This window comes from Erigeron canadensis, chromosome 2 (genome assembly GCF_010389155.1).
Source record: "Erigeron canadensis isolate Cc75 chromosome 2, C_canadensis_v1, whole genome shotgun sequence".
Taxonomy (NCBI): Eukaryota; Viridiplantae; Streptophyta; class Magnoliopsida; order Asterales; family Asteraceae; genus Erigeron; species Erigeron canadensis.
Genome location: NC_057762.1, coordinates 28218855 through 28245265, shown reverse-complemented (window position 1 = coordinate 28245265; position 26411 = coordinate 28218855). Strand labels below are relative to the sequence as shown.

Genomic DNA, 26411 nt, shown 5'->3' with positions numbered 1-26411 from the left:
TGGCAGCGGCAGCCGTAGAGCGGTAGCGGTGGTGGCGGCGGCATAGGTATTTTAAGGGTTAGGGATCCATGTTGTAAATTATTTCATTAACGGTATTAGGTGGTGATGTTGAAACTAGCATATACTATGCGCGTTGTTTTCTTGAACACGGTCTCTTCTTGAAAATCTGGTTATTAGCTCAACTTAACAAATTTCATATATATTAAGTTTGATAACCAAGTAATAATGTTGAAGACTTGGGAGTTCTTTTACATGTAACATTTTGTGGAAGTCAAAGATACAGTAATCCTTAATCAAAGATTGCTAGACATGTTCCCGCATGATACGACAGGGATGGACAATGGTGGCGCGATGATGGTGGCGGTGGTGGTGAAGACGGGTGGTGGGCGACGGTGGTAGGGGGAAAGATGGCAGTGTGGTGATTAATGTAAAAGTAATATTGATGGTTGAAAGATTTATGTTGTAAATAATTTTATTGAAGGTATTATAGGTATATTAGGTAGAAATATTTAAATCAATGAATAAATGATAAGGGTAGTTTGTGTTTATCATGTTGTTTTTTGATAAATTTAGAGGGAGCAAATGGTTTTAGAGGTATAGGACTGAAACAAAAGGCTCGTGAAGGATGGTGATAAATGCTTTACATGATTAGGAAAGTTGTTGGGCACCATTACCCTTTAATATGTCCTTTTGACTGGTGTGTGGTGCACAATTGTGAAGGCCATTGCAAAGACAAAAGCTTATAGACTAGTTTGAATCATAGTTCAAAAGAATCGGTGGTGATGGTATAAGTATAAGGTTTTGATTGGATCCATGGGAATCCAATGTCCCTTGAGATGTTTCCTTATCTTTTTAAGAAAAAAAAGATTAAAAACATTTAGTAGCTAATAAGTTTTGTTTGGATTCTCAGAGTTTTATAAGGATAGGGAATAAATATGTTACTACGGATAGTGTGACTCAAGAAAGTTTTGGAATTGATTTGTTGTTAGATGGTATTACTCTAAATGGGAATAAACATATGTGGTACTTGAATGGGGGAAATCAGAAAGAGTTTTCGGTAGAAGTAGTTAAGGAATTCCTTATAAGTGATAAGGACTACAAAGAAAGATTTGTGATTAATTGGACGAAATGGGTGCCAAAAAATGCAACATCTTCATGCGGATGACGGGGATAGATGGAATTCCAACACTCATGGCTTTAAAGAGTAGAAACGGTTACTTTTGATACGAGGTTATATAAGATATGTCATTTAGAGGATGAGCTCGTGTATCATTTGTTGACATGTTGTGCTCATGTGAGGTAGCCACGGTGATTTGGCAACACATTTGTATTTGGTGTAACACGCCCCATGTTTATTTGGAGAATGAGCTTGTGGATCATTTGTTGTGATCATGTTAGGTATGTATAGTAATTTGGTAGCGCATTAGTAGTTGGTGTAACGCACCTCCTCTTATGTTTTTCATTTACGACTTGTTTGATTTTTATAAGAATGTTGGGTTTGGAAAGAATTCTAAGGTTGTACATGAAAGAGATTGTTTTCATGACTTGCTGGTGCATTTGAAAAGTTGAAAACATACTTTTGTTTTGATATAGTTTCGTTTGTATAGTTTGTCACACCACTATTTGGTTGTGTTAGCCCATGTTAATAAATGTTAACTTTAAAAAAATAATAAATAATAATTGATTAATTATTAACATTGTTAATAATAATTAATTTAATGTGCAAAATACACACAGTTAATCGAATAGCTTTATAATAACAAACCGGGCGTGTACATATATTTTCTTTCTTCTGACCATCGCCAATATATATCTATCTCTATCTCTATATCTAGGGTTTTCTTTTTCCCTTCATTTTCCCTTCTTTAATCATCATCAAAATTCAAAACCCTAATTTCTTCTTAACCCCATTAATTAAACATCTCCTGCTTTTCCAGGTTATTATTACAAATACATACATAATTTCCTTATTTCAACACACACACACACACACATATGTATACATAAAGCACTTTGTATAATATCTATATAATTTAATTTGCAGGGTTTTTTTTTTTTCTTTTATTGGCAAAAAGAATAAAAAAAAAAAGAATTGGGGAAGAAATGGATGGACCATATGTGAAAAGAGAAGATGAGCAACTGCAGTTTGATAACATCAATCATGAAGAAGATGATGAATATAATGGTGACGTGGATATTCATAATAATAATAATAATCAATTTAATAATAACAATAATAATTTAGTAGATGAATTACCTCAACATTCTTCAATCAATAATGATTCTTCAGCAGCAGCTGCAGCTTCAGCAGCTGGGTTAGTATATATATATATATATATTATGTATATATGCATATGTGTGTGTGTTATGTTTAGTTGTATGGATAATAGTTTAGTTTTCGTGTCAAAATCATGAATTGTTGTATGTTTTGTTATACATTATGCGACACGATAAGAAAAGAAAAAAAAGTTAGAAAAGAAGCTTAAAAAGTTTTGTAAATGTGAGTTTGAAAGCTAACTTTTTTTCAAATTTTTTGTGTGATAGAAAACTATTTGTTGGAGGCATTGCTTGGGAGACTTCTGAAGGTATGTATGTTGTATGTTTGTTTCTTTGTCGATGTTGTTTGTTTCCTATATACTATATACTATATAGGAATAGGATAGGATAGGATTGGATTTTTGTGAAGAGAAAGTATGTTTCTTGGAATGTTTATTTGTTTGTTCTGCGAAAGCCCACGATAAGGATATGCAGTACTTGGTAACGAAATATATTTTATGAGATGTAGTAGGATGACAAAGATTATTAAGACCGCAAAAAGGCTGTTCAGGATGTGAAAGCTTTGGTTGTGTATAAGTGAATGGGTTATAGTTATCATATTTAATGAAGGGGTTAGTTGGTGATCGGTAGGTTCTCGTTCTACTGGGGATAAAGAATGAAGATTGGTATCTAACAGATCAACAAATAAGTATATACTAAATTAGTATAATTACAAGTAAGTGGCGCTTTTATGTCTAGCGATAATGTGTTACAGTTTGTTTGATTCTCATTGGCCTTTTTAGTTTAGAGTTGATGCAATAGTTTCTAGAGGCAGTGCCTATTGCGTATAACGGTTATGGTTATGCACCATTGGTGCTTTTACCTGTGTTTTCACAACCATAAATGTCTAATCAATAGTATGCTGAACAGTCAGCATCATTATATTTTAGCCTCTAAAATTTAACGTTTTAAACCAGTTTGTTAATTATGCTTTGTGAATACTGAGATGTTGTCTAGTATTATTGTCAATCTGTATCACTATTATGTGGTTTTTTTCTACATGATTGCTAAATGTATGCTTTGTCTTATGTCTTTAGAGTCTTTCAGCAATTACTTCAACAAGTATGGAGAGTTAACAGATTCTGTGATAATGATGGATAAAATTACTGGCCGACCACGCGGATTTGGATTTGTAACTTTTGCAAACTCAGCTGATGCTGATAAAGTTCTAGAGCAAGATCATGTCATAGATGGTAGACCTGTAAGTGACATGTCTATAATATTATCACTTGAAATGATAAATAATATAGGTGGAAAAAGTACAAGTCATGTGGGCTGGGTAATTTTTTTTTTCTAGAAACAGTAGACGTGTGTGTTCTGTTTGTCATCATGGATATGGGTTTAAATATGTAATAACCGTTAGTGTGGGTCAAAAGAGGCGAGGTTGTTGGATTGACCCACCAAATCTCGTGTGTCCATTTTTGTAATGTGTTTTGTAATCAGGTTGAAGTGAAGAGGACAGTTCCCAGAGAGGATGCACAGGGTAGTAGAGGGGTATCTAGAACGAAAAAAGTCTTTGTTGGTGGTATACCATTGACTTTAACAGAAGGTACCAAACACATTAATATCTGGATGTCAATGGATATATTAACTTTGGAGTTGTGGTACATATAAGGCTGTAAATTTGATGTGCAGATGAAATGAGGGAGTATTTTTCTAACTATGGTGGTATAATTGAGCATCAAATTATGCTAGATCATGTCACAGGACGCTCAAGAGGTTTTGGTTTTGTTACATTTGATAGTGAAGAAGCCGTGGAAAAGATTTTTTCTGATGGTCAAATACATGAACTTGGAGGCAAACAGGTAAATAGATTTTCTTACAGTTCAGTTTCTCTTTTATTTTCCAAATCATCCAAAGTTTTCATATTTCCTTTCAAAGATATAGGAAAACTGATGAATTGTTAATTATGTTAGGTGGAGATAAAAAGGGCAGAGCCAAAGAGAGCTGGGGGTGATTTTTCATATGATAATCGGTCACGTCGTGGTGGTGGTTCTAAGTCTTATGGTAGTGGCGGCAGCGGCTTTGGTAGGGGTTCAGCTGGTTATGGAGGTGGCTATGGTGGGAAATCAGATAGAGGATATGACGGTTATGGGGGTGGTTATGCCGGTTATAATGGTTATGGGGGAGGCTATGGAGGTGGCTCTGTAGGTTTCTATCCTGGTTATGGTGGATATGGTTATGGTTATGGTTATGGTGGACCCATGTATGGTGGTGCTGGATATGCAGGTGCTGGTTATGGTGGTTATAGCGGGTCTGCTAGCTACGATGGGGGCAGGGGCTATGGAAGTGGTAGTACAGGAAGTGGTGCTTATGGTAAAGGGGTTGGCAGGGGAAGTGGAGGCGGAGCAGGTGTAGGTGGTAGTTATGGATATGGATACGGATATGATGGTGGTAAAGCATATGATAATGGCAATGGTGGCAGCAGCGGTGGTAGCACCGGCGGGAGGTTTCATCCATATAGGAAGTGAGACTATATTAATAGCTAGATGATACATCAAAGCTGGAATTTGCAGTTTCAGTAACGCATTTTGATCTATGTGAATTTTTTTTGAACTGTACTGTATTAGCAACTTAGAAACTGAGTCAAGGATGTTGAGTTTGTAACTTACTAGAACTTTATATTTTGACCAATCAAATCAATTGTGTTTTCTTGATCAATTTGGTGAAATTTGAATCATATGTGTATCACTTTTTTGGGAAACTCTGTGGTTTTCAGTTCTCATGAAGGTATTAAGATGAGATTGATTTAGTTGAGATTCAAGAAGTGTAATGCTTATGAAGAGCTCAAGAGGTCATGGGAAATGGTGTAGCTGTATAGGTGTGTATGTTTTGATGATCCGCTGTGCATGTGCTGATTGAAGAAGTATAATGGGCTGCTCGATTATAGTAGTGTAGCAGAGAATTAAGGCTGGGTGATTTTGTTGATGCGGTGGAGGAGTTGCCACTGTTATGCAGGTTATGCTCATGGGCAGGTAGTGGCATTTGCATAGTTATTTTATTTTTCCACTCTACTATGTGCAGGTGAAGGGATTTGAAGGTTTGGATATTTTAGTATAGTGATTTTGTGTTTTATCATTGTTTGGCTATGTTTAGTTTGGATGGTCATGGTTGTTATCGAATATCAATAGATTGGTTGTATAGAGTAGTGTATATAGTGGCATTGGATGACAACTGTAAATGGTGGGTATGTCCACCATAGTTGTGAAGGAAAATTGTATTTGGTTGTGTTTATTAATAAATTAAACGGGGTATCCTTTGATAAAAAAAATTGCAGACTGAGTATATGATTATGTGCCTTTGCAAACTGTACTAAATCACAGATGAGATGATAGTTAAGATTTAGGATCATTGATGTCCAATTACCAAGAAATGTAGACACTAAGAATAACAGTCTGAGCAACCATACAAAACTCACCACCTTTATCCTCTCCAAGAACTTCTTTAATGAACACTTTCACAGTTCCACCTCGAGGTACCTCTGTTTTTTTCAATTTCTAAGATTATGGGTCTAGGTGGTTGCAACTTGCAAGCTTTCCGGAGTCCGGTCACATTACCATGTGGCTCTTCCTCATACCAATCTGGAAGTAGTTGACATCTCTCAAAGTAATATCAATGGCACCATTCCGGGCTGGCTATAGACGCTTCCAAACCTTTTCTGTCTAGACATGCTTAATAATTCTTAGTGCATTTCTAGAGAATACGACATTCTAGAGTTGAAATAAGTGCTAATGGAAGTTTCTCGAGACATTTGGATGAAGAAAACATCTGGTTAACGAAAGACATTTATTTGAGTTTAGATATTGTTTTTCTCTTTTATATTTATTGATTAATAATTGTAATTATAAGTTCGGGAGAAATCTAAGTCATTGTCAATTGATTTATGAAACGGTTAATCGGTCTTTAATTAACCTAAAGTCGTTGGAGTTCAGAAGAAACTAGCGATAAAGATTTTAAACAATAAAATTCATTTTGAGTGTGTAAACGCTTATGATAGAAGGATCTGATAGCAGTTCGAGAGAAAGCTTAAAGATTAAATCATAAAATCAACTTAGGTTCTTAATGCTTAATTGTTTTAAGTAGAAATTATTTGTGGGAGTAATAATTATATTTCGAGCAGTTAAAGTTTCAAGTATAACGGGAGTTAAGCTTGACTACCTTTTAAGTCGTTCAACAAAGCAAGTAATGTTTAGACCCGATGATTGGCATATGAGCCGATCAAAGCAGGTGTTCTTTAATTATTATTGTCATACAAAATCATTTTTACTATCTTTTGAGGACGATCCCGCCCCGGTTACACCGGATTCTTTTCGATTAATCTTTCGGGATCACTAACCATTTTCTAACAATTTGCAACGTGGCAACTCGGCCATAAAAACCCCCTTGAATCACTTTATTTCTACAATTGCTTACAAAGTCCTTGTGTTCGATCTCGGACTTACCAAGTCACTATATTGTATACGAACGGGTACACTGCCCACAGGTGTGTAGTAGACAGTGGCTAGGTAATTCGTGTTATAAATTTAAGACTAGAAATTACACATCAACTCCCAGCACCTGGATCGAAGTAAGTTTTGGATCCTGTAAACAGCAGTTACCTAGAACTCCCTGACTCCCTGTATTCATTGCCCTGCAAAATGCATCCTACTTGCAGTACAATCAGCTGGCCACACTGCCTCCAGCATTGTACCTATCAAGCAATCAACTCAGTGGCAACCTTCCGGTTGAGATTGGCAATATGAAGTCCATTTATACACTTTTCTCAGACTAAACAATTCTCTGCCACCATCCTGATATCATTTCAAATCTCACGAACTTGGAAAAGTTGGACCTTTCCGATAACTATCCATCTGGTCAGATCCCGGCCTCCCTCAAAAGCTTGTACATTTTTGTCATCTTTCAACGTCGCCTACAACAATCTACAAGGTTCCATACCGACCAGGGGCCAATTTACACTACAACAAGCATGTTATTTCTTTACATTTGTTTTTTCATACTTTTAAAAGGTGTGAAAAATTTTGTTAATTTAATCACATTTAAAAGTGTGTAAAAATAATTTTACATTTAAAAGTGTGAAGAAATTTAAAAAATCACAATATTTACACACTTATACATGTGGAAAAGAAAAGCTCACACTTTTAAGTGTGTAAAAATATATTAATTATTCACACTTAATTAAGAGTGTGAAAGTTACTTTGTAACACCTATTTTCTTCACACATGGAGAGTGTGAGAAATCATGTGTTACAAATTAACTTTCACACATTTAAGTGTGAAAATATTTGATAATTTTTCACACTTTTAAGTGTTAACATTTTGTTTACACATTTATAAGTGTGAAAAAATTACAACTTTTAAAATTTATTCACACTTTTAAATGTAATTTTTTTACACATTTTTATATGCGATTAAATTCATAAATTTGTTCACCCTTTTTATAACCGAGTGTGAATAAATGAAATTTTCTTTGTAGTGTGAATAAATGAAATTTTCTCTGTAGTGGTGACACTTTCTTGAACCAGACTTACAAAGGCAATCCGGGTTTGTGCGGTCCACCCATGCAAAATCTTTGCACCAATAATCCTCACTCGACACTCACAACAGATCGATGCTTCTTCGCCACATGAAAAAGGCCCAAACAAGAAACTCATCGCCGGGCTTATCCTTGACAGTTGTTTTGGAGTTAGGCATCACTCTGGCTTGTCTAGCATTGTGGATATTGTCCAAAAGAAGGATTCTCACCAAAGGTGACCCATAAGTCTTCCATATGCACACGGTTTCCTTCAATTTTGCGTCAGCCGTAAAGGTTCCCAAGGATATTAGTGGAGTCATATTGTCCCCACACAATGCAAAAGACATCGAGCCTCTAACCACAATTGATATCTTGAAAGCTAACCGAGGATTTCAGTCGAGCAAATATCATTGGTTGTGGGGGTTTTTGGCTTCGTTTACAAAGCAACATTCGAAAACGGAACAAAATTGGCTGTCAAGAAACTTTCAGGATATATAAGGGTGTTATAAAGTAAAAGCGGGGGCATTATCAACGGCCAATCACAAGAATCTGGTTTTTTTACAAGGTTACATGTCAGTTTTGATGGCCTAAAGCTTCTAAAAGTTTCTTCATTTATGGTAAAGAGAAGCAACATTTTCCATTTAATTTACTTAACCTGGCTACATAAGCCGTCATCTTTAGGAAATGATTTATGTTGTGGTAACTATCATATATTCATATCCATAATCCAAAACCATGATGGAAATAGATTTTAGTGTAGTTCATATATGCTTAAATCTATTGCTTGGAATCTTACCCTGCAGATCCCTTGCAATTCAAATATATTTATTATGTCATTTGCACTTGTGTAGGTAACTCTTAAAAAAATTATAAACCCCATTATATATGTGGTGTGATGTTGATGTGTCAATGATGTGGCACAACACCTTGGTGTGGTGGTGTGACTATTACAAATGCTCTAAGTATGGTACTATGGTTCTGTACTTTTACCAATGGGTCAAGAACCTCATTGACGGTTATATTGAATTATTAATGATTTTTGCTTACCAAATAGTGAAAAGAACCCGGTTTCAAAGAGTCACACAATGTTTTATTTAACACCAACAAATGGAGAAAATGGGAAGCGATAATGATTTGTCTTATAAGTCGCATCAAAAACAACAACGTCACCAAAATGATTATATGACTATCTTGACCTACCATTAGCCCAAAATACATTTCTCAGTGTCCCATCGGCACACAAGTCTATTGCAAAGTAAAAATCTTTATGAAGCTTAGCTTTCTCCTAAAGATGTATGATAATTCAATCACACTCTTTACCCAAGTTAACTTTCCTTTCACCACTAACAATAGCAGAATATTGAACCCGTGTTAGCTTATCCGCTTGGTCCCCTGCATACACATTAACTACTTTTGTGATCTCACTAGGTCTCATACCTGATTAGCTTAGTTACAAGATCTCTACATTCTTTAGAGCGATAAAAGATCTTGTGAGACCATTGTCGGGGTAATCGTGACAGATGAAAGGATGATTGTGTTCATCAAAAACTTTATCTATAACCCACTTTCCTTGCTTATACAATGTAACTTGCATCATAGCTTTACAACCTGTACGTTTAATACGATGGGGTTTCACATCATTAGTTTGCATAACATATTTCTTCTTAGCTTCTTCTTTTGGACCCTGCTTGTTACACACAAATACGTGCCGATATACTTCATTTGTTTTCATGTGCCTATTCATGTAATGCCTTTGAATACCAAAATCTCTAGAAAGACCATGTTCGTTTAAAAATTATTGGCCTCGCTTGCATCATCAAAAGTTTTCCCAATTATACAGCACTCGAAAGACTGACTAGAAACATGTGGCGACTCGTTTTTGGTTCCTTCAAATTGAAAAACCCCATCTTGTTCCATGTCAAAAAATTCACCTGAATATAGTATAATGGGATCAAACCTAACAAATAATGAAAAGTTCAAGAAAATCGTAAATAATGAATAACAATATTGACCATGGTAGATGAGATACCCATTATTATCGATATCATTGATAAGTGTATGTTTACTTTCATTCATATTCAAGTAATAATATTTAGTTAATGTTGGTATCGTATTCCATGTCTGTCATATTTTCTTCTTCGAAAAAACATAATTAGCCTTAATTTAGCCAAAATACCATAGACATACACATAAACCTACTTAACCCACTAACATAATGTTTTTAATACGGGGAATTTGTCGGGTATTTAAGCTTAGGTGTTGAACATTCGCATATTGTTTTTTTAATCCATAAAAATCATGAGGGCCCATGCATTTATTCATTAAACAAGAAATAATAAAATTTTCGTATGTGAGGAGTTCCACACCTAAGCTTAGGTACCAGACAACTTTATATTCCCTTTTCCCTTTTGATATTGAGTATTAATTCTAAAATTAAAAAAGGATAACAAATTTTACCCGATTGTAAGTTTTTTAAGCTTTGTAGATCTTCTTTATTAACAATAGTATCCATTATTGTTCATGTAATCTTTTGACTTTGAGTTTTTACTCGATTTTGGCCTCCACTTGTGTCTTTCTGGAATTCGGGCGGGAGAAATAAAATGATAGAGAGTGGGAGAAATAAGAGATTTAGAGGATAATGGAGTTTTATGGAAGACGTATACTCACTTGTATCAAATTTACTTTACAGTCAAGAGGCTTTTGAAAATAGTAATACGAAAGACGAAAAAGATGAGTGTGGTTGTGCAGGCTGTAACACCCCGACTACGTCGGAAACACGAGATGCCACAAAACGACATGGTACAAAAGATTAAATGGAAAACGTCTTAATTAAAGTCTTAAAACCATTCCAAATTAAACGATTACATAGTTCAAAGTAAATTATTAAAAATCATAACATAAGTCCAAATCCGAAATAAAAGATAAACTTGTTTGCATTACAAGTCTTCGTTCACCATGCAAACACAATGTCCAAAAGCGGTCCATAGGCAAACCTACTGCTCTAAACCTGAAAAGCATGAAGAAAAAGTGTCAACTACGAGAGTTGAGTGAGTTCATAGGTTTTTAACTAATACAATAAGCATATATACATATCATTACGAAATAAATTAGGAATCACCAATTTCCATGAACATTTCCAATTCATCCTTTGATAAACGTTTGTTCAACTCACTTTTAACCCATGTAAATAAATCCTTGTCATATGACCACAAGGGTCTAATTCCATTATCTTAGATGAGTATATGCTTGAGCCACTACTACTACCATTTTATTCAAGTCCGATTACAATTCAATAATTCAATTCATAGCACAAGCTGTCAATCAAGTGCCGTAACATTAATAACAATGATGATAATGGGTCGTGCCATGGAGACGCCCGATTATCTTAAGGTAGTTAGAACACCCGGGGGCCAGACTAGAAGTGGAGGTTGTCACGAAGGCAACCAACCTTCCAACGGTACGCTTTGGGTGGGCGGACGAAACCTAGTTGCCCAACTAACTAACTACAGGCCTCCACTTTTGGAGTAAATAGTAGTGTACCGAACGCCGCGGTTTGACAGAACTCAAGCTCATCACATAAATCCTTTATTATCATTTCATACTCATATATCAAGAATCATTTCATATAACAAACTCTCTTTCAAGAAACATTGCATATATAGAAAGTAGTTTCATTTATCATGCTTTTCACCCCGAAAGTAAAACACATAAAAGAGTTTGAAAGGGGGCTATGACTCACTTGATTTGAGAGTAATGGGGGCTGATCAAATACGAGATGTGTGCCTAGTGATGTCGTTCCCCAAGCAAGCCTAAACCATGGTATTCAAATATACACAACGTAAGTGCGTGTTACATGAACTAGTGAACTAGATCATGAGATTTATGCTAGTAGGCTTGCCTATCTTTGGTTGTTACTTCATTATGGAATCGAAGTGTATTATGATGTTCAAGATGTTTGGTTAAATTGGAATTGATGGTAAGAGTAGTTTTTGCGTTAAGCGTTTTTGCGCGTTTGTTGGAATTTCGGTAATTCGGCTTTGATTCGCGAGATTTCTTTTGCACACTTTGCTTTGTACTACTATTTGATATTGGTACAGTAGTATTTTGGATTTTAAAATATATTTTCTGATTTATATTAATTTCCTTGATTTATTATTATTTAATTAATTATTTATTCTATTTATTCATTAATTAATTAAATAATTCCTTATAATTATTATTAGGTTCTTAAATTACCTTTAAAATTTATAGATAATTATATTTTGATTATCTACTGAGTATTATGCTTTTAAACTTGTAATATTATTTATTTATTTAAGCTTTATTACTTATTTATTTAATAATAGTGATTAATTAGTGATTTTTAACTTAGTTAGTTATTCTTAAATTATGTAAAACTTGGTTCTTTCCTTGAAATTACTTTTCTCCAGTAGGTTTAAGTTATTTTAATCCTATTTATGTGATTTTGTCCAAGTTCATGATTTATATAATTTATTATTGATTTATTTATTCCTTAAAATCCCTTTTAAATTCACTAAATTATAAAAACACTTAGAAATCATCACAAGAGTTTTTGTCTAAAATCCCAGGCCCTTTTTAGGCAACTTTTATCAATAAAAATTTGTAACCATTCAATCTCTCTTGTGTTCTTATAATTTGAGGGCTTTTAAATATAAAATCGTTTACCGAAATAGTGATTTTTGCCTCATTTCTCAACCAATTTAAATGCTTCAAAAGGGATTTTTGTTCTTATTTCATTTTGTCCAGAATGTCCATCATATTTTGATGACCTAAGTCGTGATTGTGGTGGTGGTGTGCTATGTGCAATTTTGTGCTTTCGGTTGGTGATTATTTGACCCGAAAAGACTATTTTTGAGCTTATTCTTGCCATGCATCAAATGACTTGAGTTTTATACTTTTAATATGTCATATTTCCAGTATGTTCATCACATTTTCATGGTCATATAGTTATGGTGCATGTGTGTGCTCAAAATGCATTTTAACAAGTTTTCGGTTTTCGATTTCAAGCCTATTTTGCCTTGTTTGGTTCCATAATCATATTTTTGTTATTACTATAATTTTTCCAGAATATTAACTTTGATTTTAACACATTTTTCACTTATGACAAACCTAGCTTCATCTCATAATCCAAACAATAATCCAACCTTCTTAAATCTAGCATATATGCACTTAAATCAATACTTTTTAACATAAAGCTTTAACTATCAAAAATCCATCATCATAAAAATATATTTTTCATGAAATATTCCAGAAATATATATACAAATATTTATACATCATGTTCATCTTTTTATATAAAAAGTTACTTTACAATCTATCAACACATATCCACCTTTTTGATGCTAGCTTTTATAGATCCAACACTTTATCAATAAAATCTATATTTTTATAAATATTTCCAGAAATATTACTTTCATAATATGTATGAATATAGCCATCTTTCAAAGGAAAAATCACATCAAAGACTATTAAACTTATATCCACACTTTTGGGTCTTAAACTAGTTGAATCCTTGGATCTTTCTTCATGGATTCAACATGCATGAGCATGGAAAGAAAGATCCTATCAACTTTGCCCTCATCAAGTGTATTTTCAAAAGAAAACATGAATAAAACACAATCTTTTGATAAAACCTTTTTAATATAAACAAGAACAAGATTAATCTAATAAAGAGATGAAGATATATACCCTTGAAGATCACTTCTAGATGATGAAAAATGGCAGATTTTCGTGGCCTATATCTCCAAGAATACCCTTATTCAACACTTGAAACAACCCTTAAACTATTCTTGAATCAACCCTTCGTTTATCTAACCTACAACCCTTATTATTATCAAGTATTAAGGTTGATTGTTGTTGGTTTTCTTCTTGTTTCTTGGCTGCCGAAAAAGAGAGAGAAAAGGGAGAGAAGAAGAGTGTTTTTGAGAGAGAATTGATTAGTGTGTGTGAAATGGGAGTGTAGTGTGTGTTGGAGTGGTGAGTTCCAAGACTTAAGGCATGCAAAATTTGAAATGGAGGGATGTATGTGTGTGAAGGGGGGGGGGGATTTGGAGGGGTTTTACTTTTTTTTTTTTTATATAAAATTTTGTTGTATAAGTATAAGTGTAGGTATATGTTAAGTGTGGATTTAATTTGTAAGTGTTTGTTAGTAAAATATAAGTAATTGGTTGTTTTAGTTAGGAATATGTATATGTGTGTATAAGTCATGTATATTTATGTGTGTGGATATATTTTTGTATTTTTAGTTGGTTACATAGGTCATTGGTTGTAAATTTATATTAATTTTTAAGCTTATATGGTTACTTATTAAGTTTTCGACGCTTTTACGTACATAATACGTCCAATTATATTTTTAGTTGAAAATTTTATTTATCATGATCATATACTCTTGATTTGGTTTTATTTTTGATTTGTTGGGCAATCCATAGGAATTTTGATTGGTATCTCAATTTGCGAGCCTTAAGTTATTATTATCGCATCGATTGATCACCTCTAAAAATTTTTGTTCCGAGGTACTTTCATTAGGAAATTCTTTTACATATTATTAGCTTTAGATTACTAATTTGGGGCATTACCTACTAGCTTCAAGTATAACTAGGGCTTGCGGGAACGTAAACAACCTAACTAGCACATATATAATATTAAAAGTACGGTTGTTACACAGGCCACCTTAGTTTGGTCGCAAAAAGAAGTAATCAAAGATAAAGTTGAAAGAAGGGCGGATGATTTGCATTGAAAAGCTTTATCGATCTTTTGTCATAAATAATTGTTCTGGGAGTTACATAGAGTGTGTGACAAAAGTAAAAGAGAAAAAAAATATATATATTGGGACTACAAGACTATGAGAGAGATAGATTCGTATATCACAAAACCAGCACACCGTTTTGTTTGGGATGTGGGTACTGGGTAGTTGTCCTCATGACTCTTATATTCTATTAATTTATTTATTATGCACCTTTTTAGGCATGTGGGCAGATGTAAAAGAATTTATAAATACGAGTAGTGTACATTCTTCCAAAGCAAAATACCAGCAGTTTTTTTTATAATGTAGTTTAAAAGCAAACTAATACCCCTTTTCATAATACTAATCTGTAATTTATTTACTATCACTAGGAGTTCCTAAACTATTTAGCATCATCATACAATTAACTTATAAGTTATAAATTTTAGGAATCGCTATGTGTTCCGGGCAATTGAAACTTTTATCACTTTAGTCAAACTTTTTGTATATAAGCATAATTTACTTTTAAAATTTTTAATATTTAATTTTTATCCATTAACTTTGGATTTTAACTTTAATCATGAAATCTATTTTTTTTTTCTTTCTATCTCTTATTTTAACGCATCTAACTTATTTTCACAGCTTAACTTTTAGGTTTGTTAACGTTCGTCTAACTTTTTTTTATACAAATTTAGTTATAGCTTACTTTTAAAGTTTTTAATTTTTATGAATTAACTTTGGTTTCTAATTTTAATCGTTAAATTTATTTATTTTTCTTTACTTTCAATTTCTATTTTAAAGTTTCTAACTTTTACTATAAAACTCTTTGTTTTGATCACAATTTTTTTAGTTTTAATCCTTATAGTAAATTTTAGGTGTCTAAACTTTTAGGTAATGTTTTATGTACAATATTTGTATGACGCAATGTCGATTCGAGACAACACCCTCTCGGAGGATCGCCCGGGGTAAAAAAACTAGTTATAGACATATCAAAATTTTACGAAGAGCGTAAGCCCACCAGACTAAAAAAAGTTAAACCCCGACCAGGTAGTATTAGCGGCGACGCCGCTAATATTGCGGGCCTCATGTCTGTAATGGTAAATCTGGCAGAGAAAATAGCGGGGCCCCTATCAGTGTCAGAGCATTAACGACAATGTCGCCGCAAATGCCTTAGTCGGGTTGACTTTTGCCAAATTTTATGATACATATCAACTCCCATTTTGAATACACTTGCGGCCCTGCCCATTACAATATCCACTTTCACCACACTAATCGAAAATCAGAAAAACAAAACAAGATAAAATACTCGAACGCATACAACAATATCTCATCAATTCACTGACACACACAACAATCACAAATACTAACTTGGAAAAATAAAAAAAAAAAGAAAAACAATACGATGAACTCAACAACCGAACATCGCCACCTGAAAAACATAACTAACTTCATCAATTCAACCTCCAAAAACATCTCATCAATCTTCACTCCAAAATCACCATTGTCATCATCTATTTATTATAATAATAGTAATAATAATAATAATGAAACGCCGTCGTTTTGTTCAAGTAGTTGTTCCTTAGAAAACTCGGATTCTACGACGACGACAAGGTCAGGAGGGTTTCCATCGACGATGAGAATATCGAATTTGAGTTCAACAGGTGGGCCCGCTTTTGTTGGTCAGGTCTTTAGTATGTGTGACCTTTCTGGTACTGGTCTCATGGCTGTTTCTACTCAGTTTGACATCCCCTTTCTTTCCAATAGGTATATTATATACACACATTTCCAAATTTCCATTACCATTTATAAATATCTGTATATATGTGTTTGCTGTTTTTTATTTATTATTGTGTTAAAAGGGGAGTATATATCTTTAGGGTAGATTACAACAAGACCCAATCCCTAAGCGGGGCATGGGGAGGTGAGCTGTATACAGTCTTACCTCTACCCAAAGGTAGAGAGGTTGCTTCCATAAGGACCTCCGACCAGAAGAAGTAAAAGAAAGAGTTAAGAGTTTAGTTCCCATACTTGTCGGCCGAAAAATTAGCATAGAAGATCTACCTGTCTGCTGAGTATCCCTTGACTACATTAAGAGTAGGGAAGAATAGCGACATGCGCCTAACATACTATATCACAAGTTCTACAATACATATACGATAGCAACCATATAACATATAAACAATATAAACAACATGAAAGTATAAACATATACATACATAATAAATAGGAATTAACTAAGAATTTATGGACTCTATTGCCCACGGATGCTAAACAACCTATGAAACCAAGTAACTAAGACCGCCTAACTAGACTAATCCTAGCCCTCTCTCATAACTCTCAAAACCACTGAACTAATCCTAGTCCTCAAAGTATTCTCTCATTGGTCATGTCCTCCGACAGGCAAAGCATTTTGGGGTGAGCGCTAGAGTAATCTCCCCCCTCGGTTTATGCCTACTCTACTCAAGGCCAAAAACGACTACTGAGGTTACTGAGAACCAAAGTCTAAGTGAAAAGTCTACATAACCTATTTCCCATATGCCTTTTACTCTTTTTCCCTGTCCTCCGCCAGGACACTATTTGAGTGTTCGGTGTATTGTCCTTCCTCCTCCATCGACCTACCTCTTCTCTTGGCGAAGCCCTCTGTATCATCGAGTCACCTTAGTTGGGCCCACCTCTCCTGGCCAAACCATCACTAACATCCTTGGGCAAAGCAATATGAAAAAAATGTCAGTCTTAGTCACACGAAAAACCTACCTAACCTAATCCTCTACTCTAATCCTAGTTCTGTAGGCAGTCCTATCCGACATCAAGTTCCCCGACAATCCAAGCTCCTTTAGGTCCTTCACTAGTCGCTCCTCCCACCTCATCTTAGGCCTACCCCTTCTTCGAATGCCGTCAACGTGAATATATTCCGCCCTCCTTAAAGGTGTTGTTTGGTCTCTTCTCCTAACATGGCCAAACCATCTCAAGCGTCCTTCCCGTAGCTTGTTGATGATGGTCCCTACTTCAAGTTCGGGTCTAAAACTCCCGTGGGGATCCTGTCTGATAGGGTCTTCCTGCAAGTCCACCTTAGTATCCTCATCTAAGCCACCTCCACCCTGGACGCTTGGGCGTTCATCATCGGCCAGCATTCCGACCCGTATAACATAGCGGGTCTAATAGCTACTCAGTTTTAGCGGGATCCTCCTATCGCACATGATTCCATTAGCTGCTTTCTACTTCATCCATCTAGCTTGGATCCTATGTGTCACGTCTTGATCTATCCCCCTGATTTGTGTAACACCGATCCCAGATATCTAAAAGACTCGTTCGGACATAATATCCGCTCCCCAATGTGAATATCCTTATCACCATTTTGTCTTATCTTCTTCTTCGAAGTCACATCGTAGGTATTCTATCTTCTCTCTGCTCACGCACAAACCATTGTCTTTAAAGGCTTCTCTCCATTTCTCTAGCCTACGGTTTAGCTCATCTGTCGATCTCGAAATAAGCACGATGTCATCAGCAAAAATCAGGCACCACGGTAGTTCCTCCCGTAGGCCACTCGACAACTCGTCTAAGATCAAGGTAAAAAGATATGGGCTAAGCGCTGAACCTTGTTGTAGGCCCATTTCTACTGCGAAAAACTCTGTGTTCCCCACAGGAGTTCGAACACTGGTCCTCGCCTTATCGTACATATCCCTGATAACACTAATGTATCTCCTAGTAGCACCTTTTGCATGCAACGTCCTCCAAATCAGCTCCCCGTGGACTATGGTATGCCTTTTCCATATCATTAAGGTAGATTGAGGCTAAATTAAACCAACCTTCATTATATGTGAATGAGTCTAGCAGTTAACGAACTTGTTTTGAGCTCGTTACTGCTGCTTGTCTTGTTTAACGAGTCGAGTTTAAAATCCTAGCTTTTGGCTTGGCTCGTTTAAAAGCGTGTATAGTTGTTTTTAGTTGAATAGGGTAATCGAGCTTACCTAGTCTACTTCTATTAGTTTTTGAGATCTAAAATATATTGTCATTGATGAGCTTATATGAGTTCGAGCTTGGGCTATGAGTTTATTGAACACGAGCTTGTTAACGTGCAACTCGAGTTTGGAAAGTAGTCATGGTTGTAAAAGACGCTAATCAGTACTCGATTGGTCTGGGACATTGGATTGAGTAATCTACCTACGCAGGGTGTACTTGGATCGAAATTTTTCGTTATATACCATATATCTCGAGAAATTATATGTATGACATGTTTTTATGACCTTAGAAGTATGTTTAGAAACATAAGGACAATCATTTAAATGCTTCAAATCAATTGGTTGATCCCTTTTTCACCAAGTTAACACCAAGTTTTTATCTAGTTGGCTGATATCTGTCCAAGTAGTCAATATTGACTAAATTGTGGATCATGCAGTGATTTGGATTATATTTAAATTGCCTCGATCACTAACCTTGTAGCGACTACTCAGCGGTTACTCGGCCTTGGATTTTGATATTAACAACACTGAAATAGTGAAATTAGTCAATTAAAATCAGTCTGGATAACTAAGTGAGCATTGAGCTTGGGCTCGAACTCGAACAATAAAAATATATCTGACTTTGCCTGAACACAAATATGAAAAGCTACAACCCAAGTGTAGCCCAATTTTCTATTATACTCAGCTCGACTAGTTTACATTCCTCTCCGCTAGTTTTTTTCGTCTTTTTAATTTAGAAAAGATATGATTTTGCAATGGTTTAAATAAGCCAGATTGATTAAAAATAGTAAGTGAAACTTTGTATTTTTCTGTCTTCCTATAGCCTATAGTATGATTTTTAATCGATCTAGAATCTTTTCTGATCCCCGAAACGATATTATACCATTATTATCCTATTGAGTCACTTGAAGATGCAGAGTTTAACAAAATGTGTGTATTTTAGCGAAGCTATACTTCATGGACAAAGTGATAGATTAAAGGGTTAATGACATAAAAAATAACTTACTTTTTCAAATGTCCTTATTGTGACAAGTTTCTTTTTATCTCCTAAAGCCTAACCTAAGTTGGCTTTATTGTCCCCATTGTAACTTTGTTGACTTTCAACCTAGCCACATGGCTATGTTGTCGTTGACTATATAATTGACTAGGCAACTTTGCTGGCGTAGAGGCATGTGATGTGACAGATGGCGTGAATTTTTGAAATAAAAAATTTCAAAAGTTTTTGATAACAAAGTTTTTTAATTTTCCATGAATAAGTATTTCTGTTTTTTGTACCAAAGTTCCAAATCACATTTCATGTCAGCAAAATTGCTTCGTCAGCTACCCAGTCAGCTGCCACATGAGCATTTGATTTAGTCGAAAGTCAACCTTGTTACAATGGAGACAATAAAGCCAACTTAGGTTTGGTTTTTAGGAGATAAAAGAGTAAGTTGTCACATGAGGGACATTTGAAAAAGTAGGTTGTTGGCATGGACCCTAGGTTAAAGCAACGAGTTTCACAATTTTAAAACGTTGATTAGAAATTCATGTTTTCATATGCTGGGACTTGTTTGTTGAACATTATCATCATGCAGTTTGTGGTGCAAGAAGATATGAGGACATTATTAAGATTCATATTAACTTAACGTGAGGGTCGGGATGGTTTTCTGACTTTCTCTTATCTTACAAAAGAAATGAAATTGGAAGCACTTAGGCAATAGTTTAAGCTAAGATAAAATATCACTAGAAGGCTTATTTTCAGTTTTTGACTGATGTACTTGGGTTTTAGTGCATATGTATGTTTCATATTTTGTATATGAATTATGAAATAGCTTCTTTTTTCTATTGGTTTGGTTTAGATTTTTTAAACATGTAAACTGTAGGAAAAGAAATCGTTTGTTGATTTTTTTATTACCATAAGCTTTTTATCTGTTTCCTTTCATTTTATCACATGCTTTCTTCTTTCCTCATTATATATCACATATTTCTAGGTGTTTCTTTTCACTCGCAGAACACCACAATGGCTTAAAAAGATGTTTCAAGCAGTTATAAAAAGCGAGAGGAATGGCCCTGTGTTCCAATTTTTCATTGATCTAGGAGATGCAGGTACAACTGTATTACCTTTTTGAACATTTTTTTATTATGCAACCTCAAAGAACTTATTTCATAATGGAGAATATCACATGTTTTTTTTTGCCTTTTTCCCAGTTTCTTATGTTAAGCGGCTGAGTATTCCTAGTGGGGTAGTTGGTGCCTGCCGGCTTGATTTAGCATATGAACATTTTAAGGTATCGGCTTGCTTGATATGACACTACTACTTTTGAACAGGTGGATGTGGATGTTCTATCAAAATGGGACATATAGGCATAATAAAGAAAAAACTTCAAATAATTTGGTAAAAGTATACTGGTTGAAACTTGAAAGCTGTTAGGCTATTTCTAAGCACTTACTAATTCTAGAATGCTGAGTATTTTTCTTTTTCTTTATTCTGATGAGTGGTGCTTGTTAAGTTATTAAAAAATATGGTTTTGCGCCAATTGAATAAGTCATAACTCATAAGGAATATATAGCTGGTTGTTCGATTGATTATTACTTTTTAGACAACCCAATCTTCACAACATTGTTATTCACCGCTATCTTTTAGTATCTTTTTTTCTTCTAATTTTTTGTTTCTTTTCATTATACAGGAAAAACCTCACTTGTTCCAGTTCATTCCAAATGAGAGACAGGTGAAGGAAGCTAACAAACTTCTCAAGAATGCACCACAAAACACTCGTAAGAAGAAAGTTGAAGGGGTTCCGGTATTCACTGCACAAAACTTAGATATTGCTATAGCCACTGCTGATGGGATTAAGTGGTATATATGTTCTTTATTCAACATATATCAAATTCTTTGTCTTATTTCAATTCTGGATAATAGTAATAACACATCTCTTAACATCTTATTTCTTGCTAGGTATACTCCCTATTTCTTCAATAAAAGCATGCTAGATGACATTCTTGAAGATTCAGTGGATCAGCATTTTAATTCTCTAATTCAATCACGACACGTGCAAAGGCGTCAAGATATTATCGACGACAACATAGCTTCAGATTTGCTGGATGACAGTACAGAAAATGTGTGGGAACCCCCAGAGGTATGATTATATAAATTAAGTGCTTCGTATCTATAAATTAAAATAAGGGATAAGTATCTTGTAGTGTAACAAACTTTGAACGAATGTCTATAGTAGGAAATAACTAAAGTTGTGTGTATTGTATGTAAACAATTCGAAAATAATGTTTATTGTATGTAAGAAAATGTATTCAACCAATGAAAATCAGACAAGTGGCACCTCTATATGGTTGCCACGTATGTTTTCTTACATACAATAAACATTTTTTAAAGTTGTTTACATACAATACACAAAACTTTAGTTATTTCCTACTATAGACATTCGTCCAAAGTTTGTTACATTCCAGGATACTTATCCCAATTAATAATGTTATTACTAAGAAAGATACAGAGGTCTTCAATTTCTCATTTTACATTCATGGCCACCTTAAACATACATTTACTTAACTGCCTCTCATTCTACTCTCATACTGCAGTCGGTATTTTTTTTATATTACTCTAGTACATTACTAGTGGTGGGATGTTTTTTGTTTGTCCTAATAGGTTCAGGAAGTTATGGATGAAATTGGCGCTCCTTCTATACCATTGAGTGTCATTACAAAGGCTGCAGAGATACAGCTTTTGTATACAGTTGATAAAGTACTTCTTGGAAACAGGTGGTTGAGGAAAGCCACTGGAATTCAACCTAAATTTCCATATGTGGTTGACTCATTTGAGAAAAGGTACCCCAAATCTCTCTTTTTGCAGCGGTGTCACATGCCTAATCGGTCAAAGTATGTGATGTTTGTTTGGGAGATTTTAGGCTGGATTCGATCGATTAACCCTATTACAATTTTCCCTTTGTCTTTTTAATATTTAATAAATAGTTGGTGTATCAATTATTTCAATAATAAATCTAATTATTTAAACAAAATGATCAATGGAGTTCTAGGCATTAGAAATCACTTTTACAACTTTCAACCCACCTGACTCTATTCAGTTAGATATGAAACATAACTGCTGGTAAAAAAAGAAGATATAAAATGTAATTTGAAACAACCCGTCTATAAGTAAATGTGTCAAAGTTGCTATGTCTAACTTTATGTGTATTGCATCTCCCAAAAAGTTGAATGGTTTAACATTTGGCCAGATACATTATTTAAGAGAAACACTTTAATTAACTATAATAATTTCTTAGATGTCCATTGATTATGTTAAAGAAAGAAGAATTTTGTGAAATCAAATTAATATGATTAAGGTAACAAATGTATAACCAATTCTTGTGGGACATCTTTTGATAGCGAAATTACTTCTCAATAGCTATGTTTATATGAATGATGAATCTGTTAACTTTTGGTAAAAGATGATATGGACTCTAGTAGTCTAGTTACTAGTCTTCCATAAAGAGGATATAATGATATAACTAGTAGTGCCTATTCGGATCCTTTTACTTGCAAATATGTTGATTTAGATTTTAAATATTCAAGTTATCAAATGAGTCAATATAAAACTTTAGCTACAAGGGGAAAGGGCCGAATAGGTTACTTGTCAAACGCGTCAAAAGTTGCCTAATTCTACTTCTCATTGATACAACCTCCTATATGAGTAATAGTCTACTTGTTGTATTCATAATTTATGCATTAACAATTATAAACAAATGCACAAAAAAGTGTCCGTCTCTATCCGACTCGGTATTAGCTACTCATCTTGCCAATTTTGCAACCCCATATGGCCATATAGTTACTTCACAATTATCATTCTTTGTTGAACTTCATGTTTACATCGTTGCAGGAGTGCTGCTTCCTTTCAAAGGGCATCCATGTTGCCTCATGCTGCTCCAGATTCCGAGTCTGACACTGAGAACAAACAACTACAGCATTTTAATTCTTCGAAACATGAGTCTCAGAGTGAGCACAACCAAAAACCGGACTTCCATTACCCCTTTGGAGAATGGTTCACTAATCCATGGTTAAAACCACTTCACGATCATCATAATATACCGGACAACAGGTGACAACAGGCGATGTTTGAATATTTAATGTATTAGAGGTGGCAAAATGGGTTGGTTTGGGTGGGTACCGTGGGTTGAGTAACATGTCAAAAGCAAGGCCAGGGTCCACATGAGTAACTTTTTGGTATGTGCCAGGCTGGATTGGGTTGACCCAGAACCTTTTTGTCCTTTGATGCTTTTATAAATAGTTGTGTCAAACATGACTACAGAAGCTGTATTATGTCGATTCAACAATCTAGTTTTTCGAAAACTCATTTAGGAGGTTTTATGTATTAAAACTTAAAAGTACTCTTTGTTTGATGTGTGATCCATTTGACCTCTTTTTACGTTTAGATTGCTTTTTCATATTTTCCTTTTAAATGATTAGAGATTAATTATAGGCCGAGCTGACATATTTGTAAGGACATGGGCTGAAATTGCCACCGACTTATTTCTAGCTATGTGACTAATGGTTCTTCCCATCTTTTCTCATTTTCTTCATTTCTTACAGAAAGGGAAGTAGTGGCAAAGAATACTTAAAAGAGGAGGAACTGCAGCGAAACCCTTTTCTTCCAAAGATCACCATGGTTGGTGTGGCGACTGCTGAGGCTGGGCCAATGAGCAAGGCGACTTTGAAAAAGACCATGGATGATTTGACGAAGGAACTGGAAAGCACCGATCAGGGAAACACGGCTATCAGTTCTAACGAATATAAATATGATGATGAAAGGGACCCACTTTTTGTAGCAAATGTGGGCGATTACTATTCAGGCTTGTCAAAATCGAGTTCTGCTAGATGGGTTCGCCCTAGATCAACCAGAAGCTAAGTTTTCAAAGATTGCTTCATTTACAAAAGTCCTCTCTTTTCTTTGTAATTCGTCGACAGGAAATGTAAATTATCATGAAGATATGATGCATTGATGCCTGTTGTTACAAGTAAGATGCTGTAGTTAAGTTATATGGGGCTCATTAAATTGTTTTTTAGACTAAATAATGCAGATAGTGTGGCTTAGTATGATTGGTTGACTATGAGGGTAATGATCAATCTTCCTAAGTTATTAGCCTAAAAATCCTCTTAATTAATAAGATACCACATGTGGAAAATCAAGGGGTGATATTAGGAATGAGAATTAGTGGAATCCACGTCACATTGATATAGTTTTAGGAGGAGTTTTAGGGTATTGTTTAGGAGGATTAATCATTTTCCGTTGACTATTTATAGTTAAAACGAGGGTTTTTCATAGTTGTCAAGTTTCTGAGAAATAGAATACGTTTGACTGGGTAAGCATCATAACTAATGGATGATCATAATAAAGTGGTGCTGTGTATTTTCTGGTAGTTCATTGATCTGACCAAAATTTTGGGTGACGCTGATGACAGCTAGTGGTTGGATGTGGCACAATCCATGGCGGTTGGCGAAGGGTGATAGAAGCTGTCAAACCTTTTATTTACCTTTTAGTATTGAAACCATTCTACAATTCATATTTGTTTTGCACTTTTTATATGATAGTATAGATTGAAATAATAGTACCAAATAAGCTTGAAATAATAGTACCAAATAAGCTTTTTATATGACAGCTAGTCGTACTGATTTTTTCATGGATGTCATTCATCATGCATATTGAGCCGTTAGAATGTTGGTGGTTTTCGAAGTTGGTATAAGTCGTGGCTGTGTTGGTTTCAACCTACTTGATGTTGATTTTAACCTGTAATCAACTAGTTTGTTTTGTATAGATTTGAATTCTGCAATACTAGATGTCCATTGTCTGATAGTGTTCAAAGAAACGGAACTCTTATTATGTGCTCATTGTCTAAATGGCAAGTAGCTTATGACAACACGTCCGAATGGTGGGAATTAGGAAGCTTTCATTTTGGAGGTTGTGAATTGATTGTCCGATTATTGCATTCATAACAAATCAACCTTTCAAAACTAGTACTCAATTTTATGCTTTCAGTCTTTCCCTATAATGCTGTTATAACGGTTGGCTTGTTCCTCGAGATAATTATATCTTTTATTCTAGGAACTTAATAAGAAAGTGGGAGATAGAAATGCTGAGGATATATTTTTTTTTTTTTGTAAAGTTAGTTTCAATTGAGACGTGCTGGAGACAATTTTAACCAGCGATTTGCTGGACCTCCAACCCCCTCTTCATGGAAAATACCTTGAGATTAGATACATAAGACTCGAACCTGAAACCTTAAGGAAAACTCACTTCCAAAACTCACATAGTAGATTTAGAAAATTCTTTTAGGCAACCCACCTAAGGGGAATGCATATTGGTAGTTAAGATACCAAAATCTTAAATGAAACCCTCACTCACTCATTCCTTTGTGTGCCAAACCCATTATTTATTTCTCCAATCACCTGTCACTTTTCAATGTTACCCCAACCCCATTTTCTCCATCACACCACTATACAAGCACTATATTTGCCTATTTGAATTCATAATATCTACTTTAAAATTTTTGGTAGCATTATTTTAACTATAGTTTTGTAAAAATTGGGTTAACATTATCAAATTTGAATAAAACATGCAAGAAGCGCTCTAAAAACACAGATTATAATTCGTGAGTTTTTCATAATTTCTTTGAAGAAGCACATCTGCCTTAATATAGAACCGAAAAGTCAACAATATAATGAAAAAAAGGGACAAATGCGTAAATAAATGTATTAATATTGTCTTGTTTTGTGAAAAATGGTATCACTTCAAGATGAGAGGTCATCTTGCTCCATTCCTTCCACCCCTTATATGTATCATAATTTTAAAACCTATATAGTGAATGAAATGGTTATATAAGTCTGTTAGGTACCTAAGTTTA

At 34.6% G+C, this 26411-nt stretch overlaps 2 protein-coding genes across 3 annotated transcripts; both read left to right on the top strand.

Moving 5' to 3' along the window:
- The first annotated feature begins 2044 nt into the window (after positions 1-2044).
- LOC122589693 (heterogeneous nuclear ribonucleoproteins A2/B1-like) lies at positions 2045-4977 on the top strand. The gene is made up of 6 exons (XM_043762017.1): positions 2045-2315; positions 2545-2585; positions 3354-3517; positions 3760-3865; positions 3952-4121; positions 4233-4977. Exons 1-6 carry the CDS (start codon positions 2104-2106, stop codon positions 4785-4787), a joined length of 1248 nt encoding a protein of 415 aa, XP_043617952.1. The 5' UTR covers positions 2045-2103; the 3' UTR covers positions 4788-4977.
- Positions 4978-15873: 10896 nt separating this feature from the next.
- LOC122587266 lies at positions 15874-24560 on the top strand. 2 transcript variants are annotated; one of them, XM_043759380.1, is made up of 8 exons: positions 15874-16333; positions 20519-20613; positions 20716-20795; positions 21195-21364; positions 21464-21644; positions 22166-22344; positions 23393-23611; positions 24103-24560. In XM_043759380.1, exons 1-8 carry the CDS (start codon positions 15972-15974, stop codon positions 24416-24418), a joined length of 1602 nt encoding a protein of 533 aa, XP_043615315.1. In that variant the 5' UTR covers positions 15874-15971; the 3' UTR covers positions 24419-24560. The 2 variants fall into 2 exon arrangements, with proteins under 2 accessions (XP_043615315.1, XP_043615316.1); XM_043759381.1 differs by having other exon boundaries at positions 16266-16333; positions 20499-20613.
- Positions 24561-26411: the final 1851 nt, after the last annotated feature.